This window comes from Cetorhinus maximus, unplaced genomic scaffold, assembly GCF_964194155.1.
Source record: "Cetorhinus maximus unplaced genomic scaffold, sCetMax3.hap1.1 HAP1_SCAFFOLD_455, whole genome shotgun sequence".
NCBI lineage: Eukaryota > Metazoa > Chordata > Chondrichthyes > Lamniformes > Cetorhinidae > Cetorhinus > Cetorhinus maximus.
The window spans coordinates 64,529-86,957 of NW_027596399.1; the positions used below are offsets into that span (position 1 = coordinate 64,529).

Sequence of the window (22,429 nt, forward strand, 5' to 3'; positions counted from 1 at the left end):
GCGGGGCGGGGCGAACCAAGCGGGATGATTGGCGGGAGGGCGGTGCCAGCGTTTGATTGACAGCGGGGCGGGGCGGGGCGGGGCGAACCAAGCGGGGTGATTGGCGGGAGGGTGGTGCCAGCGGGTGATGGACAGTGGGGCTGGGCGAGCGAGCGGGAGGATGGGCGGGAGGGCGGTGCCAGCGGGTGATGGACAGCGGGGCTGGGCGAGCGAGCGGGATGATTGGCCGGAGGGTGGTGCCAGCGGGTGATTGACAGCGGGGCGGGGCGGGATGATTGGCGGGAGGGCGGTGCCAGCGGGTGATGGACAGCGGGATTGCTCGCGCCTGCGCTCTGTGTGTGTGTGGGGGCGGGGTGGGGTTGTCCTGGGCGGTTAGGGGGAGGGGGGTTGGGGAAGGGAAGGGTTGTCGGTGCGGCGTACTGGCGCCATGGCAGCGCCGAGCAGGAGCAGGAGGAGGGCGGCAGCGGCGGCGTGAGCCGGAGAGAGAGAGAGAGAGAGAGAGAGAGGTGGTGTGGGAGCGGAGAGCCGAGCCGAGCCGGGCCGGGCCCGGGGTAGGGGGCAGGTTGCCATCCATCCATGGCCGGCATGGAAACAGCCAGCCTCCCTCGCGATGTGAAGGTGAAACTAGCCGAGCTGGAACTGGAGCTTTCGGAAGGTGAGAGCCTGTCCCCTCTCTCTGTGTGTGGGGATCCCCCGGGCGGACCGGCGGCACCGGGAGCGGGGCCGGGGAGGCGGCCCCGGGCGGGGGTGGTGTGGTGTGGGGTGGGGGGCACACACACTGCGTTCCCGATGGCACCGCGACCCCCATGTCTGGTCCGGCAAGCGAGGGACGCAGTCTCCCTCTCCCTCTCCCCTTCCCTTCCCTTCAGATGCCCTTGCAGCTTGCCAAGCATTGGATTGTGCTGCATGTGGGCTGGGCTGGGGAAGGTGGGGGGGGGGGGGGGTGGGGGAGGTAGGAAGGGGCTGAGAAGGGGCGGGGTGTGAGGAGGGGGGTGTGAGGGGTGGGGGGGTAGAAGCGGGGGGGTGGTGGGGGGGTGAGGAGGGGGAGAAGTGGGGGATGATGAGGGGGAGAAGTGGGGGAGAAGGGGGGGTGTGAGGAGGGGGGGTGTGAGGAGGGGGGGTGTGAGGAGGGGGGGTGTGAGGAGGGGGGGTGTGAGGAGGGGGGGTGTGAGGAGGGGGGGTGTGAGGAGGGGGGGTGTGAGGAGGGGGGGTGTGAGGAGGGGGGGTGTGAGGAGGGGGGGTGTGAGGAGGGGGGGTGTGAGGAGGGGGGGTGTGAGGAGGGGGGGTGTGAGGAGGGGGGGAAGGGGGGGTGTGAGGAGGGGGGTGAGGGGGGGGAAGGGGGGGTGTGAGGAGGGGGGTGAGGAGGGGGAGAAGGGGGGGTGTGAGGAGGGGGGGAAGGGGGGTGTGAGGAGGGGGGTGAGGAGGGGGAGAAGGGGGGGTGTGAGGAGGGGGGGTGAGAAGGGGGGGTGTCAGGAGGGGGAGAAGGGGGGGTGTCAGGAGGGGGAGGAGGGGGGGTGAGAAGGGGGGGTGTGAGGAGGGGGGAAGGGGGGGTGTGAGGAGGGGGGTTGTGAGGACGGGGGGTGTGAGAAGGGGGGTTGTGAGGACGGGGGTGTGAGGAGGGGGGGAAGGGGGGGTTGTGAGGAAGGGGGGAAGTGTGAGGACGGGGGGGTGTGAGGAGGGGGGGAAGGAGGGGTGGGGTAGGGGGAGTTTTAAATGCTTTAAATGCACAAAAAAGGAGGGGAAAAGAAATTTAGCTGCAGTATGGTTTGGAAGTTCCCCCAGCATGACTTATCTTTGGATGGACGGCTTTTCAGTTACTGCTTGCTTCAATGGGGGCAAAAGACACTGGAGCGAATAAGTGGGATCTTTAATTTTAGAGTTAGCCTTGCAGGCTGGCATGATTTGACAAGAATTACTTTGCCATTGTAGGTGACAGACTTTTTTTCCCCGCCCCATTTTTGGATTTTGGTCCACAAATGCCGACTTGGTTGCGACCCTGTTTATTGCTCACTTTTTTTTGTACTGGTTGTTGTGTGTTGAAATCATTTTACAAGCCTAAAACTGAGCTGATGGCTCGATTTTCAATATGCTGATTTAAAAAAAAAAATGTTCTCGATTTTTTTTCCGAATTCTGTGGGAGTGCTGCATTTGGTCAAATCCCTGTTAAAGATCCAGGGTTGCGAATTGCATACATTTGCAAACTCTGCCTCAAACAATTGCCTCCACCCCTCGTATCTGCTGATCTGCTAATGTGGCCTTTAACAGGTGATGTTTCTGAAGGATGTTCCGTGAATCAAAACTCAGTAGATTGCATTCTTGCTGTGTGTGTGTGTGTGTGTGTGTACAGCATAATAATGGACATCTGAAAGTAGTTGCAAGCCATTAATACAGAAGTCCCAATTCTTCAGCAGCGGTTTTCAAATGCAATTCTAAACCCCCCCCCCCCACCTCCCCACAAAATTGATTTACTGACTGTAAATAATTTCCCTGGTTGTTAATTCTATAGGATTTTTTTGTGTTTATGTTGGGATTGCTTTTGGTTTTGTGTGGGTATTGATTCTGTGATGTGCATTGAAGCTCTCATTGGCGTATTAATGGCTGCAGCTTTATTTAAGAATAATCTGCTATTGATGTTAGCTGGAATTTTGGATGGATTACAAGTATGTCACTGCTTTTGTATTTTTTTCTCTGTGGAATTTTTTTGATTTTGGCTTTTTCAAATTTGAAGCAGCTCAGAAGCACTAACTCTTTGAAATTAAGAAACCTAGGTATTAACCAACGTACAGATACACTTGTGTGTACTTGCTGATCAAATAGGATTTTGTATTGATGGAATTTCTTTTCCAAAGCTGCCTGTGCCTGTTTATAAGATCATTAGATGTTATCTGACTTATGCCGAGCCCTTAAGGTCATGACCATAAGAAATAGGAGCAGGAGTAGGTCATTTAGTCATCGAGTCTGCTCCACCATTCAATAAGATCATGGCTGATCTGATTGTAGTCTTAATGCCACTTTTCCTCTCTGTCCCCTGTAATCCTTGACTCACTTGACGATCAAAAATCTATCTAACTCGGCCTTGAATATATTCAATGACCGAGCCTCCACTGTTCTCTGTGGAAGAGAATTCCAAAGAGTAACGGCCCTCAAAGAAGAAATTCCCCCTCATCTCTCTCTTAAATAGGAGACCCCCTTATTTTTAAACTGTGTCTCCTAGTTCTTGATTTCCCCAACGAGAGGAAACATCCTCTCAGCATCCGTCTGGTCCAATTTTCAGTAAGATCATCTCTCATTCTTCTAAACCCCAGTGAGTATCTGCTGGACCTTTCCTCATAAGACGACCACTTCATCCCAGGAATCAGCTTAGTGAACCTTATCTGAACTGCTTCCAATATCAGTCCTTAAGTATGGAGGTCAAAACCGCACACTACTCCAGGAGCGGTCTCACCACTGCCCAGTACAGTTGTAGCAAGACTTCCCTACTTTAATGTTCCAACCCCCTTACAATAAAGGCCAACATTGCATTTGCTTTTCTAATTACTTGCTGTACCCACATGCTCACTTTGTGTGATTCATTCATGATGTGCTTAATTATAAATATATCATAAATTAAACTATCAAGTTAATGATGGAGATTAAGATGATACTTAGTTGGAAGAGTAAGAGGGGTGAGATTAATTGAGGAAAACTTTGAGGAGGTAACAGGCTTCAAGTTGAAATACATGGGGAGCAAAATGATTACAGCAGGGCCGTAAAGAGCGAGACTTCAGTGAGCAGAGTGGGGCAGTAACGATCGAGACTTCAGTGAGCAGAGTGGGGCTGTAACGATCGAGACTTCAGTGAGCAGAGCGGGGCTGTAACGATCGAGACTTCAGTGAGCAGAGTGGGGCAGTAACGATCGAGACTTCAGTGAGCAGAGCGGGGCTGTAACGATCGAGACTTCAGTGAGCAGAGCGGGGCTGTAACGATCGAGACTTCAGTGAGCAAAGCGGGGCTGTAACGATCGAGACTTCAGTGAGCAGAGCGGGGTTGTAACGATCGAGATTTCAGTGAGCAGAGCGGGGCTGTAATGATCGAGACTTCAGTGAGCAGAGCGGGGCTGTAACGATCGAGACTTCAGTGAGCAGAGCGGGGCTATAATGATCGAGACTTCAGTGAGCAGAGCGGGGCTGTAACGATCGAAACTTCAGTGAGCAGAGCCGGGGCCGTAAAGATTGAGACTTCAGTGAGCAGAGCGGGGTTGTAACGATCGAGACTTCAGTGAGCAGAGTGGGGCTGTAACGATCGAGACTTCAGTGAGCAGAGCCGGGGCTGTAAAGATCGAGACTTCAGTGAGCAGAGCGGGGCTGTAACGATCGAGACTTCAGGGGGCAGAGCGGGGCTGTAACGATCGAGACTTCAGTGAGCAGAGCGGGGCTGTAACGATCGAGACTTCAGGGGGCAGAGCGGGGCTGTAAAGTGCGAGACTTCAGTGAGCAGAGCGGGCCTGTAACGATCGAGACTTCAGTGAGCAGAGTGGGGCTGTAACGATCGAGACTTCAGTGAGCAGAGCCAGGCTGTAACGATCGAGACTTCAGTGAGCAGAGCGGGGCTGTAACGATCGAGACTTCAGTGAGCAGAGCGGGGCTGTAACGATCGGGACTTCGGTGAGCAGAGCGGGGCTGTAAAGTGTGAGACTTCAGTGAGCAGAGCGGGGCTGTAACGATCGAGACTTCAGTGAGCAGAGCGGGGCTGTAACGATCGAGACTTCAGTGAGCAGAGTGGGGCTGTAATGATCGAGACTTCAGTGAGCAGAGCGGGGTTGTAACGATCGAGACTTCAGTGAGCAGAGCGGGGCTGTAACGATCGAGACTTCAGTGAGCAGAGCGGGGCTGTAACGATTGAGACTTCAGTGAGCAGAGTGGGGCTGTAATGATCGAGACTTCAGTGAGCAGAGCGGGGCTGTAACGATCGAGACTTCAGGGGGCAGAGCGGGGCTGTAACGATCGAGACTTCAGTGAGCAGAGCGGGGCTGTAAAGTGTGAGACTTCAGTGAGCAGAGCGGGGCTGTAACGATCGAGACTTCAGTGAGCAGAGTGGGGCTGTAACGATCGAGACTTCAGTGAGCAGAGCAGAGCTGTAACGATCGAGACTTTAGTGAGCAGAGCCGGGGCCGTAAAGATCGAGACTTCAGTGAGCAGAGCGGCGCTGTAACGATCGAGACTTCAGGGGGCAGAGCGGGGCTGTAACGATCGAGACTTCAGTGAGCAGAGCGGTGCTGTAACGATCGAGACTTCATTGACAGAGCGGGGCTGTAAAGAGCGAGACTTCAGTGAGCAGAGCGGGGCTGTAAAGAGCGAGACTTCAGTGAGCAGAGCGGGGCTGTAACGATCGAGACTTCAGTGAGCAGAGCGGGGCTGTAACGATCGAGACTTCGGTGAGCAGAGCGGGGCTGTAACGATCGAGACTTCAGTGAGCAGAGCGGGGCTGTAAAGAGCGAGGCTTCAGTGAGCAGAGCGGGGCTGTAACCATCGAGACTTCAGTGAGCAGAGCCGGGCTGTAACGATCGAGACTTCAGTGAGCAGAGCGGGGCTGTAAAGAGCGAGACTTCAGTGAGCAGAGCGGGGCTGTAAAGAGCGAGACTAGAGCGAGCAGAGCGGAGCTGTAAAGAGCGAGACTTCAGTGAGCAGAGTGGGGCTATAACGATTGAGACTTCAGTGAGCAGAGCGGGGCTGTAACGATCGAGACTTCAGTGAGCAGAGCGGGGCTGTAACGATTGAGACTTCAGTGAGCAGAGCGGGGCTGTAACGATCGAGACTTCAGTGAGCAGAGTGGGGCTTAAATTTAAGGAAACAATCTTTTAATTAAAAACAAACAAGAAATATGGCAAGGGCGCTCAGCCCCGTGTGTTGTACGGCTTGCAGATGTGAGAATTCTTAGACACTCCTTGCAGTTTGGATGACCACATGTGCAGGAAGTGCCACCGGCTTGACCAGCTTGAGCAATGGTTTTTGGAGTTTGAGCATCAGCTGGAGACACAGCGGTGCATCCATGAGGCTGAGGGTTACTTGGAAAGCATGTTTTTAGATGTCGTCACTCCGCAGCTTCAGGAAGTGCAGCCAGAGAGGGAATGGGTGACCACCAGTCAGAAGAAGGGAGGCAGGCAGGCAGGTAGTCAGGAAAGCCCCAGAGCGCACCTCACTCAAGAACCGTTTTTTCTGTGTTGGAAAATGGCAAGGCTGATGGCTGCTCTGGAGAATGCAGCCAGAGCCAAGTTCATGGCACTGTGGGTGAAGTAAGAGTGCAAGAGCAATAGTGGTAGGAGATTCAATAGTGAAGGGTGCAGGCAGGCGCTTCTGTGGCCGTAGACGTGACTCCAGGATGGTTTGTTGCCTCCCTGGTGCCAGGATCAAGGATGTCACAGAACGGCTGCAGGGCATCCTGAAGGGGGAGGGCGAACAGTCAGAAGTCGTGGTTCACATTGGTACCAGTGACATAGGTAGAAAGAGGGATGGGGCCCTGCAACAAGAATTTAGGGAGCTAGGTAGCAGATTAAGAAGCAGGACCTCAAAGGTTGTAATCCTTGGATTACTCCCTGTGCCACATGCTAGTGAGTATAGGAATAGGAAGATCGAGAGGATGAATGCGTGGCTGACAAGATGGTGCAGGAGGGAGGGCTTTAGTTTCCTGGATCACTGGGTCTGTTTCTGGCGAAGATGGGGCCTGTACAAGTTGGATGAGTTGCACCTGAACCAGAACAGGACCAACATCCTTGCGGTGAGGCTTTCCAGTGATGTTGGTGTTGGGGGGGGGTTTAAATTAATTTGGCAGGGGGTGGGATACAGAGTGGAGGTACAGTAAGGGGTGATGCACAGCCAAATATAGAAGAGAAACTAAGTCAAGGCAGAGCAAATATAGACCTGTTAAGGCACAAGGGAATAATGCAAGGCTGGATTGCTTCGATTCTAACGCAAGGAGTCTTACAAGTAAGGCAGATGAATTGAGGGTGTTGATTAGCATGTGGGAATATGATATTGTTGCTATCACAGAGACACGATTGAGGGAAGGGCAGGACTGGCAGCTCAATATTCAAGGGCATAAAATCTTCAGGTGTGACGGGGGGGGTTGGATGGGTATAAAAGAGGCGGTAGCATTGCATTATTGATCAAGGAGTCAATTACTGCAGTAAGGAGGAATGGTATTTTGGGCTCCTCAAATGAGGCTATGTGGGCAGAACATAAAAGCAAAAAGGGGGCAATCACTGCTTGGAGTGTACTATAGGCCTCCAAACAGTCAGGGTGAGAGAGAGGAGCAGATATGTAGGCAAATCTCAGGGAAGTGTAAAAATAATAGGGTAATAATAGGGGATTTCAACTTCCCCAATATTAACTGGGATAGTCTTAGTGTGAAAGGCTTAGAGGGGGCGGAATTCTTAGTGCATCCAGGACAGCTTTTTGAGTCAGCACATAGTAAGACCTACAAGAGAAGGGGTGGAACTGGACCTAATCTTAGGGATTGAAGCAAGTGATAGAAGCGTCAGTGGGGGCGCGTTTCGTGGATAGCGACCATAACACTCTAAGATTTAAGTTAGTTATGGAAAAGGACAAAGATGAACTGGAAATAAAGGTCCTGAATTGAAGGAAGGCTGAATATGATAAGGCAGGATCTGGCCAAAGTAGACTGGGAGCAGCTACTTGTAGGAAAGTATACATCAGACCAGCAGGAGTCATTCAGAAAGGAAATAGTGAGAGTTCAGGGCCAACATGTTCCTGTAAAGGTGAAGGGTAGGACCAACAAGTCCAGGCAATCCTGGATGTCAAGGGATATAGAGGATTGGATAAGGAAGAAATAGGAGGCTTATGGCACACACATGGCTGAAAACAGCAGAAGCCCTAGACGAGTATAGAATGTGTGGGGGGGGTAGGGGGCTACTTAAAGTAATTAGGAGAGTGAAGAGGGGGCAATGAAAAAACACTGGTGGGCAAGATAAAGGAAAATCCCAAGGCATTTTATAAGTATATTAAGGGCGAGAAGATAACCAGGGAAAGAGTAGGGCCCATTAGGGACCAAAGTGGCAATCTGTGTGTGGAGCCGGAGGACATAGGTGAGGTTTTGAATGACTACTTTTCACCTATGTTCACTATAGAGAAGGATGATGTACGTGTAAATATCAGAGAGGGGTCTGTGATATACTTGAACAGATTATTGTTGAAAGGGAGGAGGTTTTAGTGGGCTCAAAAGTAGCCCAGATGAGATGTATCCCAGGCTGCCATGTGAGGCAATGGAGGAAATTGCATGGGATCTGACACTAATTTTCATACTCTTTCTGGCCACAGGAGAGGTGCCAGAGGACTGGAGGACAGTGAATGTGGTACCATTATTTCAGAAGGGTAGTATGGATAAACCAGGTCACTACAGGCCAGTGAGTCTAACATCAATGGTAGGGAACCAATTGGAAAAAATTGAGGGACAGGATTAATTTCCACTTGGCGAGGCAGGGATTAATCAGGGATAGACAGCATAGCTTTGTCAGGGGGAGATCATCATGTCTAACAAATTTGAATTTTTCGAGCAGGTGACTAGGTGTGTAGATGAGAGTAGTGCAGTTGATGTAGTCTACATGGACTTCAGTAAGGCTTTTGAAAAGGTCCCGCATGGGAGAATGGTCAAGAAGGTAAGAGCCCATGGGATCCAAAATTGGCTTAGTGACAGGAGGCAGAGGGTGATAGTGGAAGGTTGTTTTTGCGATTGGAAGCCTGTGATGAGTGGTGTACCACATAGATCGGTGCTGGGACCCTTGCCATTTGTAGTGTGCATTAATGATTTAGACGTGAATATAGGCGGTATGATCAATAAGTTCGCAGATGACACAAAAATTGGTGTCGTAAATAGAGAGGAGGAAAGCCTGAGATTGCAGGATGATACAGGTGAGCTGGTAAATTGGGCAGAGCATTGGCAAATGGAATTTAATCCTGAGAAGTGTGAGGTGATGCATTTTGGGAGGACTAACACAGCAAGGGAATACACAATGAATGGTAGGACTCTAGAAAGTACAGAGGATAACGGGGATCTTGGTGTACATATCCATAGATCCCTGAAGGTATCAGCACAAGTAGATAAGGTGATTTAAGAAGGCATATGGGATACTTGCCTTTCTTAGCCAAAGCCAAGAATATAAGAGCAGGGAGGCTATGTTGGAGCTGGAAAAAACGCTAGTTAGGCGACAGCTGGAGAACTGTGTGCAGTTCTGGTCACCACACTATAGGAAGGATGTGATTGCACTGGAGAGGGTGCAGAGGAGATACACCAGGATGTTGCCTGGGCTGGAGCGTTTCAGCTATGAAGAGAGACTGGGTAGGCTAGGGTTGTTTTCGTTAGAGCAAAGAAGGCTAAGGAGGGACCTGATAGAGGTATACAAAATTATGAGGGGCATAGACAGGGTAGATAGGAAGAAACTTTTCCCCTTAGCGGAGGTGTCAATAACCAGGGAGCATAGATTTAAGGTAAGGGGCAGGAGGCTTAAAGGGGAATTGAGGAAAAACTTTTTAACCCAGAGGGTGGTAGGAACCTGGAACACACTGCCTGAGAGGGTGGTAGAGGCAGGAACCCTCAACATTTAAGAAGCATTTTGATGAGCACTTGAAATGCCTTAGCATACGGGGCTACGGGCCAAGTGCTGGAAAATGGGATTAGAATAGATAGGTGCTTGATGGCCGGCACGGACACGATGGGCCGAAGGGCCTGTTTCTGTGTTGTATAACTCTGACTCTCAGAGATAGCCTGATGAGTGTTAACCTCAACCACTTGTACCAAGTACTGTGACCATGGTGACAAAGTGCATTGATGTACAACTTGGGAAAGGGTAATTTTTGCAAGTGGCTTCTCTTTTTTTTGCATTGTTTTTAAGCCTGGTTAAGTATAACTGAACGACACAGTGAAAAGATGCTGTAATTACAGTTTACTTTTGAGGGGTATATGGGTTCAAATGATAAAGTGACAACTACGCCGTCATCTCCCCCCCCTGAGGAAGGGGAATGTGATGATTTTGAAAGGAAGAGGCAGTCTCTTGAGAGAGGGAACTGTTTTCAGAATTAACTTGGGAGTTGAGGATGAGAGGGGTGGCATGCTGGAAGATAAATTGAGTGGTTAGAATCCAAAGAAAATATCTTTATGATGACATGGGACCAAGGACCACTGACATTTTTTTCTTAATTCCTGGGATGTGGGCGTCGCTGGCAAGGCCAGCATTTTTTTTGCACATCCCTAATTGCCCTCGAACTGAGTGACTTGCTCGGGCCATTTAGGGGGCAGTTAAGAGTCAGCCACATTGCTGTGGGTCTGGAGTCACATGTAGGTCAGACCGGGTAAGGATGGCAGATTTCCTTCCCTAAAGGACACTAGTGATTGATGGTAGTTTTGCGGTCACCATTACTGAGACAATCTTTCAATTAAATGATTTATTAATTGAATTTAAAGTCCCCCCCCACAATCTGCCCTAGTGGGATTTGAACCCATATCCCCAGACTATTAGCCTGGGGTTTCTGGATTACTAGTCCAGTGACATTGCCACTATGCCACCATCCTCCCCCCTAAAGTGATGTGTTCTTGATGGCTGTTCTACCTGTGCGTCACTTTCACTTCAGTTCCTTTCTTTGCACCTGCAGAGACTCCTACGGCAGCTGAAGCTATTAGCTCCAAGCTTTGTCTTTGTTTCTGAGAAGGCATGCAGCTTTTGCCCCTCAGGATGCCATGGCACAGACATGGCTAATGACAGGGTTTCCTTCATACCCACGTTGTTCTGCGAATTGCTGCTGGCTTGCCAGTGGGAAGTCAGTGTGGAAATTGAGAGGGATTCTATATTAAGGTTTTTGTTTACAAGAAATATTCAGGGACAGGTACGGTGGAGTTAAATCAATTTGAAAGCCGTGTGATTTGCTTGTTGCAAAGACTTCGGTAAGATGCTTTTGAATCAACGGGAGCTTGAAAGGCTTACAGAAAAAAAACTGGCATAAGAATTTGATGACGTGTACAGGATCTGGGGACCAGACAATAAAAGAAAAATGAAATCCAATCTCAAATCACTGGTGTTACTGAAACTAATTGGGACTCAACATTAGACTGGAGTTGTAACAATTGAGCACAAGTGCAACTGAAGAGCAGATGAACATTCATCTAAAAATAACCCCCTTTTTATAATGAATGCGCTTTTTATTACCGTACTCTAAAGACAAATTTGTACATGGGTATGCCAGGATTGCACAAGATGTGGCATTCTTGTCATTCTATATGATCCAGATGATTCATTGGTGAGGAAGCTTCAAACAGCCCCTCCGGCTCTGGTTCTTTGAGACGGTGCCCACTGTGTGTAGGACTTTGAGTGGTGCTTCAACCTGCATTTGTATGTCCACGTTTCTTAGCGCATCAATTTGCATAAATGGGAGTTCACTGGAGTCTAATTCCTCTTAATCATTCAATATACCCCCAACCACTAGTGTTAAATCTATACCTTTCCTCATTACAGTTGTTTTCAACTGTATTCGATAATGTCGCTAATTAACAAAGAACTACTTTGCATCCATGAATGCAGAAGTAGCATTTCCTAAGAATTGCTTTCCGGTCAGATGTCGATGGGCTCTGCAAAGCCTTTGAAATTACCATTCATTATGAGACAAGTAATTTGCTAATTGGGATATATTGAAGTTTTGTTGCCTATCTGAAGCCATGTTGAAGAGCAGACATTTTGCTAACAGTTTCTGGTTTTCTCAGCAACATTCTGAAAACTTGATATTTTTATTTTGTAGGAGGAAAAACTTGCAGAAGTTGTGTTTTGGTATTTACCATGTGTACCCATTGATATTCCTGACTTGAATTTGTTACAGTTTAGACATTCAAGCTCCTCTACTTTTTTTCTGTTTAAAATTTTTGTCTGTCATTTTTATGACATAGTCACTGGCAAATTTTTTTCTGATCTTTTCTTTCTAGCCTCCTTTACACCAAATAAACTGCATCATGGAATGCACGTGAGAACAGTGGCTTAACGACTACAGATCATGAAATTAAATAGCTCTGGGTGAAGTTTGAAAATGGCTATTCATGTGGGAAAGGTCTTACCTTGTGACTAAATTAGGCAAAAGGAAAATCCTAAGTTTTAAGAATTATTCACATGGATGGTTGGCACAGTCTCACATTTAACTACGGCCTTCAAGAAAAGGACAAAGTTCCTTAACCTTGGTTCCCATACCCACAGTTGCTAGCAACTGTGAGACGCCCTATTTCTGTTCATTTATTTGAACACCAGACGGAAGCAGGTACTAGCATGGTGAATTTTCAAGATTGCCTTGAAAATAAAAGCCAAAGCACAGCTCAGGCAATTATTACAGCTTGTTTCTACGTTTATTTTTATCCCTATTTCTCTCCAGCGAGGCTCCCAAATAAAATATATTCTGACCATCAGCTCCTCGGACTGGTTGTTGGGACAGTTTTATATCCTTTATGGCTCCATTGCTTCCACAAATAGCTACTTGTGAGTCTTAGAAATCTCTCTCGCTTGGTTTTGAATGGGAGCTGGTTTTCCCGAAATTGCAATTTTAATCCTTCAGTTTGCTAGAATTAATAATTTGGCTTCGAGAGCCCACTACCGCCCATGGTCTTCACAGCATATTCAGTAATATAGTTCAGGGAGGCCTATACACCAGATCAGGTATGACCTTATTGAATGGTGAAGCAGGCTGAAAGGGCCGAATGGCCTACTCTTGCTCCTTAGTCCTTTGTTTCAGACTAGCTGGCAATGAGGTGGCCATGCATCTAGTTATTGCCTCAAATATTTAATATTGTAGAGTCTTATTCTAAGAGGTTTCTTTTCAAGGGGATTGAGATCTAGTTTTTTGCGATATCTAGTGTTCAGTGACTAGCGCTCTGCCCTTTTGCATTAAACAGAAAATTATTTTGTTGGTATGAAACCAAACATGCTTCGCACCAGATTTATATTCACAAACTCTTCTCAAAGTGTAGAATGGATTCCATCAGCTTAATGGGAAAGAAAAAAATGTGGCTTCAAAAACTTTAGAAAGAGGGAGTTTGCTGCACTGGCTGAAGCATGTGAGCCACCTGGGTGCGAGTGTTAGTCCTGGCCTGTGCTGAATTAGCTATTCTCAACCAGGACATTGACATCATGTTGTAAAGGTATCTGTTGCTTGTTGTAGTATCTCTGGGTGAGGGAGAGGAAAATTGGCCACGGAACATTCTCTGTAAATCAGTTCACTCCCACACACGTGTAGCTTCAGTCTAAATGTGTTCGTTTTTAGCTTCAGGGGAAAAGTCCTGTGTAGACATTTTTTTCCATGGTTGAATATATGGAAAAGTAAATGATGCACTCCAAAGCAATGCATTGTGCTCCTGAACTCATTGAAATTGTGCTTAAAATCACAGAAGCATTGATCAGTGTAGCGGATGGAATGGACCTGCCTGTGATTATAAGAAGGCCAACTTAATTCTTTTCATGATGTACATGTGAGCTAAAACTTGTTGCTGCTTGTGATTGACCAACCTACCTCTGTTTTTATAATGAAATCCATGACATGTTGGTGGATTGTACTCCCTTTCCAAAAAATCAATTTGAAGGGCTGCTTATTTTAGTAACAGATTATGCCATAACATTTTGGAGAAAAAATTTGAGCATTTATTGTTGAAAGGCACGTTCTCTGCAAGATGTTGGCCTTGAAGTAGCACACTCAGCTGTGGATCGAATGTTGTGGATTCAAACTTCACTCTTGAGCGCGTAATGTAGGGTGCAGTGGAGAGGGAATATCACACTTGGAGATGCTGCTAAACCGAGACCTCAGCTGCTTGCATAGATTATGAAGCATCTTGTTCTGTATTTCCAGCAGCTGAAATTAAGCAATAAATTCAGGAGAGTAGGGCATTAATTTTGTTTCTTTCGTACAGCTTGTATACAATTTGTGATGTGATGTAATTCCCCATAGACAAAAAACAACTGGAAATATGTCATTGTATTGACCATTGCAGCCTCTGTGAAAGTCCTGCTGCAGTGCCGTAAAAATATAGCTACAATATCTTTCTCCTCAAGAAGGTAATAAGCCACAGTAAAGCCTTTATGGAAATAAATGTTTCCCTTATTCTGAATGAGATAGAGGCTAGCAATAAAATGCCCCAATCTCTGATTTTTCACTTTGAGTGGCTGTATTCCATTGATGATTGTCCAGTGATCCCAGAGGACCAGGACATTGTATTTACCAGCCTAATCCCACTTTCCAGCATTTGGCCCATTCTTCTAGCCAGGGAAGGGACATAGCAAGAGCTCCTCAAATAGGCAGAAACATGCAAAGGGACAAAACATGTCCAAGGAAAAACAATCATTCTATTCTTGTGCTCTGAAATACAAGACGACATGTCAGAGAATAATCAATTGTGCCATTTCTCCTGCCATTGTGCAGGTTATGGCGCTTGAGATGTGTATCCAGACACCACCTTAAACGTCTGTTTATTCCACTCCTACTTAGATACACCTTCAGAGTTTCTTCTAATCTTGTTTGATGTATGCATGTCTTTTTGTGCTCGTCATGTTTCCCAGTCAACTTAGGGCAGGTGAGCTGGTTACACTGGCGTTATTAATCCTTTCAAAATTTGTTAAAAAAACACTTTTGTTCTTGGAGGCAAAAAGGTGTCTGTTTTTGAATGAAACTGTATTCCAGAGCCTGCTTGCCTAAAATAAAAGCCAAAAGCGGATGCTGCAAGCCTGCAATAAAAACGGAAAATGCTGGAAAACGTCAGCAGGCCTGGCAGCATCTGTGGAGAGAGAAACAGCGTTCGCATTGAGCTGAACAATGACTCTTAAGTTCTGAAGAAGAGTCACATTCGGCTCAGTGTTAACTCGTGTTTCTCTCTTCACAGATGCTGCTAGTCTTGCTGAGTTTTCCAGCATTTTCCGTTTTTACCTCAATGTCTTGCATGTTTATGTAATTTGTAATGTCAAGCCTATTTGCTATTTTTTCCATTCCCATGAATCTTCTGTAAACAGTAAGCGTGGAATTCAATAATTTGCTGGATCAGAAAGAATTCCATTAGATTTGAGGCATTGTATGTTACTTCAAAAACCTTGATGAGTATTCTGTTGGATAAACATTTAATCACATCCTGAAAAGATTTCATATGTTCCTTTATGACTGATCTTAGACAGACAGGCAGGCAAAACTCCCTGATTTGTATCTTGGCCATTGTTTCAATTATGCATATTGTTAAGTCCCTTAAATTAACTAAAGCTCTTCTGTTTCCTCATTCATTTACTTGAATGTTCTGCTTTGTTCCAACTGGTCCAGGTGCCCTGTAACCATTCAATGCATTGGATTTCTTAATGCTTGGCTGACTTCATGTATATTGGATCATAAGCCAAATTGGTGTGGAAGTTTTCATTTGTCTTTTGTGAAGAAATAATTTAACACTCCTCAGTTTCCTGTTTTGATACACTGATTTTACTTATGATCCTTTGAAGGATTTATGTGGCCTTTAAAAAAAGAACTGTGACACTAAAAAGACCTTTTTTTATATCTCTTTCTGTTGTGACATTTTGACTTAACTTGACATCTCTTTTAGTTGTTTTCAGCTCCCCTATGTGATCACCCATTTCTGTTCTTTTTACTTTCTCCTGTTTTTGTTAAGTGGAGCAATGGATGAAGGTCTACTCTTAGTGTGTCTGTAAATGTCCCAAAAGTAATAGGTTCAGGCAGCTTCATCCTGACTTTCACAACATAAACTGCCCACAGATAGCAGTAACAGGCAATTTCATTTTGATATTGCAAGGTTTGCAGGTGTTAAAGTGGAAAAATTGTATTAGTACGGAGTAGACCAGGAGAAATGGCACAATTGATTATTCTCTGACATGTCTTCTTGTATTTCAGAGCACAAGAATAGAATGACTGTTTTTCCTCGGACATGTTTTGTCCCTTTGCATGTTTCTGCCTATTTGAGGAGCTCTTGCTATGTCCCTTCCCTGGCTAGAAGAATGGGCCAACAATATACACCAGACATTTGCCAATTCTACTCTTGGTTCAGATGCTGAAATGCACAATTTTGACTCAGCACAGGAACTGCTTCCAATAGTTTCGAACCTTTTACGTTTTGTGTATCAGTGAGACGGATGTGATGACAAAGTGAAGGGAATCGCTTTTGCCATTTCCACAAACAATTTGGTGGTGCTCCAGCAAAATGGGACTAAATAATTTCCTTACGCGATGGAATTGATAGCTTAGTGTAGGGTCAGATTTGTGTATTTCAATGTCTGCACATTGCCTTGATGCATCCTAAAGTCATGAAAGGTGCTATATAAATGCAAGTCTTCTTTATATATTTCTCTACCTGGCATTGTATTTCAGCTGTAATGCAGAAATTAAAAAATACAAAAGCAATACCTTGTGTAGTTAAAGTTTAATGGTGGTATGTAAATGTGGGTGTTGTAATATAGTGAGGGTTAAGCATGCATTTGCATGCATAGGGCTGCAATAGAGTATAACTATAGCACACAGTGTGATTATTTTTAATCTACACTAACCACAAAAATCTTGCAAAGGTATAATGGGAGCATCAAGTATAAAAATCAGTCAAGCTTTGCAACCGTAGGTTTCTATTTAGATTTTCTGAGATAGAGAGGAAAATGCTAAAAGCCCAATTTCAGATTTCAGTGCAACAAGCATTGAACTTATTTCACTAAGGAATGTTGGAGCCAAATAGCTGTGATACACCACTCAAGATGCCACTTAAATCACCTTTCACCATTTATCCATATTTTCTCCAATATTCTTCTCTGTTCTCTCTCTCCCCCAACTCCGATTTTATCCTCTCCTGCACTGATGGCGTTCACTCTTGATTGGGTATGCAGAAGAAACCCTCTTATACCTCTGTCAAATGGCCAAAACAATAATAATTCCACGCTGTTTGATAGGGGAAGGTATCAACGCAAGTCAACACCAATTGAGACAATCTGAGGTGCCTGTTTTGGTTACATACCATACAATAATGTTTTTTTTCCCCTCCATTCTTTCATGGGATGTGGACATCGCTGTCAAGGCCAGCACTTGTAGCCCATCCCTAACTACCCTTGAACTGAGTGGCTTGCGAGGCCATTTCCAAGGACAGTTCCAAGGAGTCAGCCACACTTCTGTTGGAGTCACATGTAGGTCAGACCAGGTAAGGATGGCAGATTTCCTTCCCCAAAGGACGTTAGTGAACCAGATGGGTTTTTACAACAATCAATGACAATTTCATGCTCACCATCACTGAGGCTAGCTTTCAATTCCAGATTTATGCCACAAACTCTGTGTTGTGGGATTTGAACCCATTTCTCCACAGCATTAGCTTGGACTTGTGGATTACTAGTTTGTGTGACATTACCACTATGCCACCATCTCCCCCACTTATCAACTATGTGATTTTTTTTACATTACAGAAGATTACATTTTGTACTTCTGATATTAATTTGACTTTGTGGATGTTATGATAAAAATGTGAAAAAGTTGAGTTGTTGATTTTCTTTTGTTTTGGATGCCCTTCCCCATTCCCCAATTTCGCCCCCCCCTTGCCGGCCATGGTAGAGAGCCACATTTGGTGATCCTGATAAAGAAATTGGAAGGCAGGAGCAAGGACTGTCAGATGTTAATCTCATTAACTACAAAGTAAGGAGAACTTTTTGAGGTGTTAAATTTATTGCCCATTTTCCAATGGGCCAAAAAGAAAAATCCCTTTCAATGGAAAGTATTTTCTCGGTCAGTTTTCTGTCCTGTGCTCCTGCATGGAAAACATTTCTGTAATAGCAGCTCAAACTCCTGCAGTGTCATGTTCAGTTTTGTTTGGATTATGATTTTGTTACGATCGTGGGTTTTTCACAGGGCCCTGATCAGTTCTCTATCTGTGCTGTAATTGATGGCTTATCCCTTTTTGCTTCTTTTGACTTATTTTTTCTTCCAATAAATGTTGAAATTCTTCAGGGGTTCTTCTCTCCCACATCTCCCACTGTCCCCATGGATTGAGCCTTAGCCTGACTCCTTTAAAAAAGAAACCTGGTTTTGAAACTGGACTGAAATCTCCTACCTTGTTATAATAATTTAGCTAGCCTTCATGTCAGTAACAGATATGATCATTATCTGAGGAGCAGCATTAGAGGTGAGCATCTAGGCCATAATTTGGTGGAACTTATTCTGGTCAAATGATTTCAAGGCCATGGATAAAATTGTCATCTCCTACCTGGGAAGCACTCTGAGGAGGTTTAGGTTAGAGGAACAGCAGTTCCGTCAAGGCAGAATCATACCATCATAGAATGAGACAGCATAGATGAAGGAGGCAATTGGCTCATTGTATCTGTGCTGTCTCTTTCATGCCTAATGAGTCTTACCCCATTGCTCTTTACCCATAACCTTGTAAATTGTTTCCCCTTCAAGTATTTCTTCAGTTCCCTTTAGAAAGTTATCTTCGTATCTGCTTCCACCGCAATTGGAGACAGTGTATTCTGGATCACACAAATTTGCCGTGTAACTTGTTTCCTCTTCCTGTTACCTGTAGTTCTTTTGCTGATCGTCTTAAATCTTTGTTCTCTGGTTATTAACCCATCTGCCATTAGAAACAGTTCCTCCTTAATCAGTCTATGATCATTCATACGAGCATATGAATTAGGAGTGGAAGTAGGCTATTCAGCCCCTCTAGCCTGCTCTGTAATTAAATGAGATCATGGCTGATCTGTTTGTGTTTTGAATTCCATTTTCCCAATTACCCCTGATAACCTTAGTTTCATGTTAGGTAAGGGAATCTATCTACCTCTGCCTTAAAAGCATTCAATGACCCCGCCTCCACTGCCTTCTGAGGCAGAGTGTCCCAAAGTCACACAACCCTCTGAGAGAAAGAAATTCTCCTCATCTCTGTCCTAAAAGGGCAACTCTTAGTTTTAAAACAGTGCCCCCTAGTTCTGGACTCACCTGCAAGAGGAAACATACTTTCCACGTCCACCTTGTCAAGACTGTCCAGGAACTTTTATACTTCAATCAAGTCGCCCCTCACTCTTTGAAACTCTGGAGACAAGCCCAGTCTGTCCAGCCTTTCCTCATAAGACAACCCACTCATTCCAGCTATCAATGTAGCAAACCTCCTCTGACCAGCCGCCAACGCATTTACATCCTTCCTTAAATAAGGAGACCAAAACTGCACACAGTATTGGAGGTGTGGTCTCACCAGTGCCCTGTATAACTGAAGCATAACACCCTTACTTCCTTCATGATTTTGAACATTCATCAAACCTTCTCAACCTCCTCTGTTCTAAGGAAAGCAATTCTAGTTTCTTCATATAATTGAATAATATCCTGTGCACCCCCTCTAACATCTTGATATCCTTTCTAAGTTGTGGTGCCCAGAATTGAACACAGCACCCCAACTGAGGCCTAACTAGTGTTATATAAGTTTAGCATAACATCCTTGCTTTTGCACCCTACACCTCAATTTATAAAGTCAAGCATACCATGTGCTCTTTTAACAGCCATCTCAACTTGTCCTTCCAACTTCAAAGATTTGTGTACATATACCCTCAGCTATGTGTTTCCCATATCCCATTTAAAATTGAATAATTTAACTTATAATGCCTCATTCTTCCTACCAAACTTGTCATGTCACACTCCACTGCGTTAAATTTCGTTTGCTGTGTGTGCCCATTTTGCCAGCCTATGTCCTCCTGAAGTCTGTGATGACCCTTCTTGCTATTTATTACATTTCAGTTTCATGTCATCTGCAGAGTTTGAAATTATCCCCTGTATGCCCAAAACCAGAACATTAACATGTATTATAAAGATTAGTGATCTTAATACAGATGCCTGGAGAATACCACTGTTTACTTCCCTCCAGTCTGAAATGCAGTATCATGGACATTACTGCTTGCTTTCTGTCCTCCAGCCAATTTCATATCCATGCTGCCCGTGTCCCTTTAACCCCCATGAGCTTAATTTTACTAATGAGTCTGTTATGTGGTACTTTATCAAATGCCTTTTGACAGTCGATTTATAAAGTATCAACTGTACTACGCTCACTAACCAGCTCTGTTAGTTCTTCAAAACACTAAACCAAGTTAGTTAAACATCATTTGCCTTTAACACATTCATGCTGACTTTCATTTGTTAGCACACTTTTCCAAGCACCTAGTTATTTTGTACATGATTGTTGTCTGTGAAAGTTTCCCCTACCACTGATGTTAGGCAGATTGGTTACCTGTCACCCCTCACCTTTTTTTTGAACACGGATGTAATATTTGCAATCCTCCAATTCTCTGGCATCTTTCTCATATCTTTTTATCTCCTCCAAATCTGAGGAATGGAAGGTGTGGCCAGAGCCTACCCAATTTTCTCCCTCACTTCTCTCAGTAACTGAGTTGCATTCTATCAATTAGCCTTTCTGCTTTGATTACTTCCATACTTTTAAATACTTTCTATTTACAAATTTTTACCCTACCCAATATTACTTGTCTCAAATGAAGACAGCTGCAAAGTGCTACCTATTTAGCACCTCAGCTGTGCCCTCTGCCTCCACATGAAGACCTCTTTTTTTAATCCAGAGTTAGCTTCACCTTCTTTTGCCTACCCTGGTAATATTTATTTGTCTATCAAAGACATTTGGAGTCCTTTTTATGCTGGCCAAAAGTCTCTTCTCGTAGCCTCCCTTTGCCCTCTTCTTATCTTCATTAGATCTCTGTATGCTCTGTCTTCGAGATGATGATTTGGGCAATGTTGCTGTCACTGCTAACATTTTTCTGGCAGTGAGAAGTCACAGTGACCTAGTGTTGCCAGTGAAGAATATGTTGGCATTACACAAGAGCACAATTTCTGGTTGTTTAAAAGATGCTAGAGAAGTTGAGTACATTTTCATATTGTTTTTAATAAATGAAGGGGAAGTAGCAAGGTATCACAAAGTTAATGCAAAAGCTTTATTTCTAAAGGTGCTGTTTGTGTAGTTGGCTGTACTCATGTTTATTAGGTTGCAGGACACCCATAAAATTCAGTTTTGTATATTTATCAAACTTGCTTATGCAAATGATCTCTGATATGCTTTGCTCATTCTGACTGAATTTCCTTATTCCACACCCAACTGTTGTCCTTAAGCTGACTGCAGGAATGGCTGTTGGGAAGCCAAGGGTAAAGTTTGAAAATCTTGGCTTTATAACACCGTCTCAAGCTAAGTATTGTTACTTTTGAAACAGTACTGTTGGGCAATTGCAGCTAAATTGCAGGTATTGTGCTTGCTGTGATGGTGCCTTACTTTATAACCAAATAAAGATCTGCAGGATCTTGCTTTGGTATGGGAGTAACAGGGTTGTGGTGTGGTGCTGGACAAGCAGACTAGAGGCTGAGTGTTCAAATCCACCAAGTTGGGAAATTGAGCTCAAATAAATATGCCAACTTATGGGCTCGCTCCACTGAATGACTATGAACACTGCTACATTATTGTTAACTCGATTGAAGCATTACTGTCCTCAGGTCAGGAAACCCTCCATGCTTACCAGTCTGGCCTGTATGTGGCTCCAGTGGCACACTGGCTGATTCTTTAATGTCCTCAGGGCAACCAGGGGTAGGCAATAAATACTGCTTTGTCAAGATTAGTCCCATCCCAAAAAGAAAGGAAAATATATAGAGATATGTGCCGTCGCAAATTCATAATAAATCTCCATGTGTCATGAAATTGAACCATCAGAAACTTTGAAGGATGGCAGATTGTCACCTCTTGTCATCCTTGGCCTCTCTACAGCCTTAGACAGAGTTAACCACACCATCCTTGTTCAGACCTCTCTTTGGTTGTCTAGTTCCTTGGCACTGCCCTTACTTGATTCCACTCTGGGTTTTTGATTGTAGCCAGAGCAACTTGAGCAATGGTTTCTCTTTCCATCCCTGCACTGTCATCTCCAGAACCCCATAAGGATTTAATTTGTTTTTCATTTCCACATTGCCTCTTGACCAACTTGATGCACAGGTGAGGTCAGCTTCCATGTGTACTATGTTGCCCAGCTCTACTAAGTTAACCCCTCTCTCGAACCCTTATGTCCTACATAATCAATGTTGATCCTTGGATGAGGTAGAGCTTCCTCCAGTCAACCATTGGGGCCATCGTCCTGCACTTTGCTGCAGATTCTACTGCCTTGCTACCAACTCCATTCCCCTCCCAGGCCGAACCATATTGATAACGACCACAGCATCCTGAGCTTTCAACCCCATATCCTGTCCATGACGAAGACCACCTACATAACATGCTTCTACCTTCGTACGCTTTTTCCAGAAATCTTTGTTCATTGTTTTGTCTCGTTCAAACTCCATTACTTCACTGCTGCCCCTCCGATGCAACTCCAATAACCTCCAGCTCACCAAAACCTGTTAGTTGTATCATACCTTTAAACAAGTCCCACTCGATTATCAATGCTGCC

At 45.3% G+C, this 22,429-nt stretch overlaps 1 protein-coding gene across 4 annotated transcripts in view; it reads left to right on the forward strand.

Annotated features, from left to right (window-relative positions):
- The first annotated feature begins 374 nt into the window (after positions 1-374).
- The window catches only part of LOC144673727 (disco-interacting protein 2 homolog A-like), a 215,199-nt gene continuing 193,144 nt past the window's right edge, over positions 375-22,429 (forward strand). For all 4 annotated transcript variants that reach the window (XR_013574409.1, XM_078535427.1, XM_078535425.1 and 1 more), the window contains exon 1: positions 375-655. Coding sequence is in view for 3 of the 4 variants with exons in the window: in XM_078535427.1 (XP_078391553.1) it covers positions 577-655 (79 nt within the window). In the remaining variant the exon portion in view is untranslated. The remainder of the gene's footprint in view (positions 656-22,429) is intronic.